The 8,293-nt window shown below is 39.3% G+C and overlaps 1 protein-coding gene across 1 annotated transcript; it reads right to left on the bottom strand.

The window, feature by feature from the left end:
- Positions 1-1,619: 1,619 nt before the first annotated feature.
- LOC145981478 (uncharacterized) lies at positions 1,620-2,087 on the bottom strand. The gene has a single exon (XM_083114709.1). The coding sequence runs from the start codon at positions 2,085-2,087 to the stop codon at positions 1,620-1,622; it is 468 nt and encodes a 155-aa protein (XP_082970835.1).
- Positions 2,088-8,293: the final 6,206 nt, after the last annotated feature.

The raw sequence follows: 8,293 nt of genomic DNA, 5'->3' as shown, positions 1-8,293 counted from the left end.
TACAGTGTTATATCCCCCATACCAATCTTCTGTCAATTACGTTTTCCCTGATTTATTAACAAATTTCATTTTGTTGATTCCACGGGTTGGAAACACGTGAAAACTTTTAATTTGTTCTGATCCATAAAACTATTTAGAGCAAAAAAAAAAAACAAAACTGAACAGTAGACCTTACTTTCTCGCATATTCACCATGCTTTAAATGACTTCAACACAACGTATCCTACTTAGAGTACTTCCTGAAAATCCCGGCAGATGGCATATCGGTTAATTTTAATCGCGAATAGTTATATGGAAATATATCATAAAGTGCCAAATGCATGCAATGGTGTTAATGGTGGTAGTGATGTAGAAAAAATTCAGAGTTCAAAGATAAATACACCACGTACATTAAGATCCTCAGAAAGGGTAAAGCGTGTGCCCCAAAAATGGAATGAAGATTTTTTATGGTAAGTCGTAACAAAAGTGAAAGAAGAAATCCAGAGTGTCTAAAGCAGCCAAGTGGTAATTTTAGCGTTGCTCATTGTAATGTGCGGTCTCTTGTACCAAAAATTGATGAACTACAGTGTGTTACATTACTGCATGATTTTGATATTGTCGCAATCTCTGAAACCTGGACTGATGCCTACACACCAATGGCATCTATCAACCTACCAGGGTATCAGATCGTGAAAAATGATCGGATGCATAAAACCGGAGGGGGCATTGCCATTTACATGAAAACAGAACTGAACTTTCGCATTGTAGGTTATAGTGACTTGGACAATGGCAGTGATGTTGAATATATCAGTATTATTGTAAATAATAATAGTAAGAGAATAGGTGTGTGTATTATATATAGAGCACCAAATATAGCGTAAACAAAACTCTCCATTGTAGAAAATCTACTCTCTGAGCTATACCCTTGTGTAGACACCCTCTTGCTGCTGGGTGACGCAAACTGTGACTTCTTAAAACACGAATCGGACACTATGTATTTAAAAGCAATTTTTAACACATTTGGCCTGACCCAAATAATCGACAAACCCACTCGAATCACAGCAAATAGTAGGACACTCTTAGACTTCATAGCAATAGATAATACTGAACTTGTTCACGGGTCGAATGTTGAAAACCCTATAGGTAAAGTCCGCGCGTTCATTATATCCCCAGCGGTTAACAAGGGAGCGGTGCTCTTTGTTAAAAGAAACACCCAAACGGGCGGTTTTCTCTTGAAGAAACTGGAGTAGGAAAGCGATGTTGCCAAATTGGAGGAAAGGGTAAAGAAAAAGAAAGAGAAACAAACAAATTAAAGAATATGTAAAGAGAAAAGAAATACAGATAAAGATTAAAAAGGACAATATTAATAAAGATAGGAAAGAGGCATATTATAAATCCTCATATTTACACTGAATACCCCTAACGTTTCTACTCGAAAAATATATTATTTAGAATATACATATATAGTTAACTTACCTTCACACATCTACTCGAAAAATATATTATTTAGAATATACATATATAGTTAACTTACCTTCACTCATCGTCATCGTCATCGCTGTCTCCCACGTGAATCAAGAATCTCTCCTGGTTACTATCCGTGTCGTGGTTAATATATTTTCTCTCAATTTTGATGGTGTGTTAAATGCAGGACAACCAAAGCTGAGCATCAACTGTCTCTGTTCCATCACGCAGCAGCTGGCATACACTGGCACTTAGAGTAGGAGATACATTGTTTTTCCTCACATATGATTTTAACTTGGCCCACACCAGTTCTATGGGATTAAACATGCAATGGTAGGGAGGGAGTCGCAACACTTCATGTCCACGTGAGGCTGCAAGCTCATCCACTAGGTACTTTTTAGTAATGTTTGCCGATTTAATTATTTCTAATAAAAGGGCTTTTATAGGAACAGGTTTCGGTACTGGAATGTCGTGCCTCTCCATGAAGGAAATAATATCCTGCAGTTTTGTCTTCATAGTTGGGATTTTCACTAGCAACCTCGAGTGGTAACTTGCATTATCGCAAATTATGATACACTTCTTATCACTTGGCAAATTTGGCAGCAGATTATTGGTAAACCAATTTTCAAACACTTGTCCGGTCATTTCGTCGTGACTATCAGCTTTACAATCTCCAATGTTCTTAGCGGAAAGATACAAACAATTTGGGACCCAGTGGCGTACGCAAGGGGGGGTTATGGGGTTTAACCCCCCCCCTTGAGCTTGTGAAATATTATGGAAAATGCTGTGGAAAAAAAATAAATGGCCAATTTTTCAAAGTGAAATATCTGGGACAATAATATTACTATTACTACTTCTTCTTCTACTACTACTACTACTAATAATAATAATAATAATAATAATAATTTCAATTATTATTTCCATGCAGCATGGAGAAAAGCACATCCAGTGGCGAAGCGTCCTATGAGGCCAGGAGGCCGGGCCTACCCACGCCATTACTCTTTTAAAGTTGTATTTACTTATTTCGTCAAAACACATGTAATGCAATGGAAAAGTTTGGAATTTTCATTTATGATAATTACAAAAAAATTCTAACCCTGTTCAGTATACGAACTTTCCACGGAGTGAGGCACATTTGCTGGGGCCTCTTCTCTTCACATTCTGTCGTACGGTCGCATATGCGGGAAGCCTAATCTTACGAGTACTGTACGTGTGCTTATAACGTGCTCCTGAGGTCGGCCTCGCGGTGTTACCCACTAGGACGAACAGAATGTCAGCAACGCTGAATTTCCGCCAAGGTTGGAAATTTGTGGTGTACCAGCATTTTATATAAACATTAGCCTGTGTTCGTGCAGAGAGATTTCTATTTCATTGTACATTCTCCATATTTTGTACGAAACTTAGGTTTTCCTTCCTTTCATCGACGAGAGTAATTGAAATTGAAAATTACGGAGTAGTGTAGTTCCGACTTCGTTTTTTGATCAGAGTGCTGATGGTCTTGTCGATTCACCCAACACCGTAGCGTAAACGGAAAGTCTAAAGAACTTATATTTGTAAAGTAAGTCTTCATACCAAATTATGTAAATTAAAATGCTAGCTACGCCTTATATTTACAAAGTAGTTTTCCTTTCACTGGAAATATAATAATTTATTTTTATCGTGAACGGGATTCCCCTCGCTTCTTCCCTCTCTGTGAAAACTTGTCTCCTGCTCAGGACGCTACAAGGTAGCGTGGCTCGGAGCGCGAGGTTCATGGCGGTAGAGCTTTGTTTGTGATTCGTATCGTGTGCAGCGATGAGATTTATGCAAGAAAGTGCTGGACTAAAATGCAAAAACAACAAGAACAATTGAGTTCTTAATTGAGTGAAGATGTAATCATCGGTAAGGTAGGACCCACTTTTGGTCTTTCATATTTCCTTCTTCTAAAATGTTTTCAACTCTATTTTCCTTTGCGAGTAGCAGTGGCAAGTGACAGCAAAATTTAAAAATAATTAAAAATTGTTGAAACGTTATTTAATGCGTTAACACTGTCGTCGAATAGATATTGCAAGCAAGCAGACATTTTTTTATGCAGCCGACACAAGCGAAGAGGTAGGCAGTTTCGTTTACCCTGAAGGGATAACAAGAGAAGAGGGCGGTCAATGAGAGTACAATGTAAGGGAAGACTTTTTTGGGTTTAGGACAAAGAGTGTTATGGGGTTATTGCGGAAGCCATGTCTGTTTCAGGTCTGGCGGAACAGGCCAGTGTTGTCACTTTGGATTGGCAGAAAAGAGCTGAATTGCGCCAGAAATTGGGATTCTATTCTCCCAAGCATCTACATTTATTATAACCTGTTTATATGTTACATAGTAACCTGTCGTGTTGCCGGGTCCCAAACAAGGATCCTATGTTCTATTATCACGTAAAGGTGTCTACTAACACAAGGGGTAGAACAAACTAGGATGCGAACACTGAATGAGAGAGGTCACCTTTACTTATGTTTTTTCTTGAAAGCCCCGTAGTCGTCATCCTAACTAATTGTGGTCATGTCAATGTTTCCTGATCATCTTTAATTCATTCTCCATACATTCTCATCGTCACGATTAGCATAGAGCAGAACAAACGAGACGAAAATATTCAAAATTTAAATGTTTACTTGCACATACAGGTGTCAGAAATTCATTTATCTAGAAAGCCAAGACTGGCATTAACTACAACCATTCCTTTAGGTAGACAACAGATAACAATGGTGTTTTCCTCGGCGCGAGGAAGTCTTGCTAAAAAAAAACTAAGTTGGCAGCAGTAGAACGTACCAAACTGACATTCGCTGAAAGTGCGGAATTCTGTCGTCTGCTCACGGCACAAACGTCAGACTGACCCGAAAATTATGGGGGTGGGGGGTTCTAGCCCTTTTCACCTCAATTGCAAAATAAATAAATAAATTTAGAAAAAAGCGATGAAGAATTGACAACAGGGCTCGAGCACTATTCGTTGGATTTTCGCGATGTCCCATGATTGGTAGTTCTTTCTGGAGGTGTGTGCATAAATCAGAGGTTGAAAAAATACAAACAAATAAAAACAAACGAAATGAACAAAATCTAGATCGATGACATCTGGTGGGCGGGAGGAGAACGTCTAAGACATAATTATCGTATTGATGGCCGGTAACAACACTTTTGAAAACGTCACGCCACTGGCAAGTAAAGAAGCGGCCTGGAGGGACATTGAACCACTCTCCATGACATAGCCCCCCTCCTTTTTTTTTCTTTTTTACAAAATTAAGCAACTAATGGAAATTATCGCACTTTTGTGCCTACCCTGTTAGGAACTCTACGCTTCGCCACTGAGCACATCATTCCAAACACACGCGTCTTTCAGAGTGATGCTTGAAAATAAACACGAGTTTATGAGGTTAGGTTAGGGTGACTATGATTTAAAAGAGAAAAAAGTTGTTTTGTATCTCAGTTGCAACAATGTTCAATACACTGTCATACGCAGGATTTTTCTTTTTTCGGGAGGGGCTGGAATAGTAAATGTGGATAGCACATGGCTTCGTATTGGAGGGCAGGATGCATAATAAAATATTTCGTATTTTTGGAGCTTTTCAGTCTTAAATAATTGTATTCAAAGACAAAAATGGTAATCGAGACACACTTTAAAAGAGGTTTCGCATTTACACATTTTGATTTTTTAAAGTTCTTAATGGATTTTTATTTGAAAATTCTGATTTTCTCAAAATTTCGGTAGGGGCTGGAACACCATCGGCCATCTCTCTACGTACGCCAGTGTTCAACGAACATGTATTTTTTTTTGTGTGAACAATGAGAATTAACTAAATAAAGTTATTGGTACGTTGTAAGAGGCTAATGTATAGACAAAGGCTAGGCGGACAAGAATACAGTGTAACGTGCCCGCGGTTACAGTATCTTTTTCATTAAACGCACTGTTTTGGTTTTGTCAGCGAAGATTTGATAACTCCTTTTTTTCTGATTGTTGAAATGCTGCATAATCGTTCATTGTCGTGTTATCTTATCTGCTCTGCGTTCCGCCGAGGCTCATTGTTGTCTAAAATGTTTGGTAAATGCTTTATATCAGCTGTGTTTCATTAACATGTATATTTTCTGGCGTTTAGGGTTTTTAACAGTAAGGATTTGGGTAATCTAGTTTATCACAGTTTGCAATATGTAAATATATGAGGTTTGCTACGTGTAAATTTGTGACGTAGTTAGGTACATCAGCGCCACCTGCTTTACCTATATAAGTAGCTCACACGGCCCGAAAAATCAGTCTCTTTATGGCTCCCTGATGTCAACTGGCAGACATCCAGGAAACGGCCTACTTGCCAGAGAAGCCCAGTAGCAGCATTGGAGGACTTGGTTCCCAGGTTCAAACCCCGGGAAGCCCCCGGCCAGGTCCCTCCTCAAAAGATGAAGCCCTTAATGACCCGGTTCCCAGGAGCAATCCTCGGGAAGCCCCCGGCTGGGTCCCCCCAAGGTTTCTGGTTCCCAGGTTCAAATCCCGGGTGGTCCCCGACCAGAGACCCGTAATAGATGTGGCCCAGTAAAGTTCCGGTTCCCAGGTCCAATCCCCGGGAAGTCCCCGGCCGGTTCTTTTCTTTCCTCCCCTCTTTTTGCTTTGTATTTTGTATTGGAACCGACTCCCAGGTTCAATCCCCGGGAAGTCCCCTGGTCGGTTTCCTTTCCCCTCCGTTTTTCCTTTCCTTAAATAAGCATATGTTCGGAAGGTAGGAGAGGGGGGAAAAGGTTTATTTTTAATTTAACCTAGTTTTATTTATTAGTTCAGGAACCGACTCCCAGGTTCAAACCCCGGGAAGTCCCCGGTCGGTTTCTTTCCTTTCCCTTTTTAGCTTTTAAGCATATGCACATGAAGTTTTCACATTCTATTAACCGGCAAACGTTTCAAGTAAGTCTGGAAACCTAACTGAAATAAACATGTTTTATTGGCTCATCTAGGTGGCTAACTGAGATAAAAAGGTTTATTTAGGATCTAACCCATTAAAAATTGTTATAGGAAGATGTATATTGTTGTCACCGGGTTAGTGAAGAGCCCGGATATCACAGAAAGGAAGAAAAGCCCTTTTGTATTTATTTTGTTAAATTTCGAGAATTTGTGTTAAATAAGTAATAAACATCTCTTATCTCTCGTAATTTCCTTTTCTTACTTTGTAACGGGTCACCTGCATCCTGGTCACCTGGTTGGTCCTATACACACACCCCGCAAGCCCTGAGGTATTAGAATCTTGTGTTCTCCGGCTGATTAGGCTAGTAATCATGGGTAAACTTTGCAATGCCGCCCACTTTGTGAAAGTGTTAGAGTGATGTAAACGGCTCTGCGCAGCCGGTGAATATCCATAACGTGTGCTAACATAACTGAGCTGTCCGTTGCAAAAGTTAATGGAGCTCATAACGTGAGGCTGTCCGTTGCAACAGTCACCAATTCGCCTTCCCATTGTATTGTTTACCGCAGCACGTTTGAATGTCTCTCTTTAAAATGTCTCACCTTGTTGACTAGACAATTATTCAAACGACAATAAGCTTAACTATTGTAAAATGTTTTGTTGGTAAGAACAGCGAGATAATCCAGATGTGAATTATAGGGGACATTTATGCGGGGAAAAAGCTGGAAAAATTCCAATCAATTTCGGGAATCGAATCCGGATCTCCCGCGTGATTGTTACTTGTCAGACGCTCTACCGACCAGATCACCGCAGCTCCTTGGATGAGTTCCATACTTTGATTATTTCAATTTATTTTAATATATTTTCTTGTATTTATGGATCTTCTTCACCATTGAAATGTCTCACCTCGTTGACCAGACAATTATTTCGTAACAAAGAAACAAAAAAATGCTCCCAGGATTTGATAAAAATCGAATGACTAGAAAGTAATTTCGTTCTATTGTTTTCATAAATACTATATTTATGTAGATCTCTACTACTTAATAGTAGTAGTAGTGGTATTAGTAGTATTATTAGTATTAATTCAGCTAATTAATTAATTATAAGTATTATTAATTAATTGTGATTATTATTATTTAATTAAAGTATAATAAAACAATGGCAATGTGAATTTGGAAAATGTTTTAGAAATAACACCCCCCTTGATGAAATCCTGCGTACGCTACTGTTGGGACCCACCCCTAGCTGCTCCCAGCATGGAGCACCATGATGCGTTTTCCTCGTGCTGGCGGCGACTTCAAAATACAGTTGCAAGTACCATCGTTTCACCCTTTTTTGACGACGTCGTGAGTGTCGAACCAAGTTTCATCTAAATAAACAATCTGGCAGCCTTCTGATCTCAACTTGTTGAGTTTGTGAAGGTAACGATACCGCCAAGCAACAATTCTTGTCGACTCGATTATTGCATTTCTTTTCTTCAGCCGACGAAAAGAAAAAACAGGTTTCTTCAGAAGCTCTCGAAGCGTCGTTTGTTTGTAAGGGAAGTCTGATATTAGTTTCAGCTGTGTTAATAATTCACAGACACTTGGTGCGCGTCCTTTAGAAAAAAAAATGTAAATCTCTCTCCTAACAAAATCGCAAACAAACTCGTCCACTTTATGAATTTTTTTCTCTTTATTACCAGGCTTCTTTGGTGTAACTAGGCCTCTTTCTGTGATCTTTCGCACTGTTTTCCTGTCTGATTTCAAAATATTTGCTGTCTCCGATATTGGTCCTCTTCCTGAATTATTCCTGAAGACATATTCGTGCACACTGCATACAAATTCTTGAGCTTGTTTGTTCAGAATTCTCTTTCTTTTCCTCAGCACTCTAGAACTGCCGCTGCTAGTACTTGGCTGGGGGTTACTTTCGTGTGCAACAACGTTTGCTAAAGGAACATGGTTTGCAACCCAC

The sequence above is a fragment of the Lepisma saccharinum genome, chromosome 2 (assembly GCF_977018435.1).
Source record: "Lepisma saccharinum chromosome 2, izLepSacc3.1, whole genome shotgun sequence".
In the NCBI taxonomy this organism is placed as follows: domain Eukaryota; kingdom Metazoa; phylum Arthropoda; class Insecta; order Zygentoma; family Lepismatidae; genus Lepisma; species Lepisma saccharinum.
The sequence above is the reverse complement of the archived record's forward strand: the minus strand, read 5'-3'. Positions and strand labels throughout refer to the sequence as shown.

What these genes read in the sequence shown, in the direction of transcription:
- LOC145981478 (XM_083114709.1), bottom strand. Translation starts at nt 2,087, where the DNA reads ATGACCGGACAAGTGTTTGAAAATTGGTTTACCAATAATCTGCTGCCA.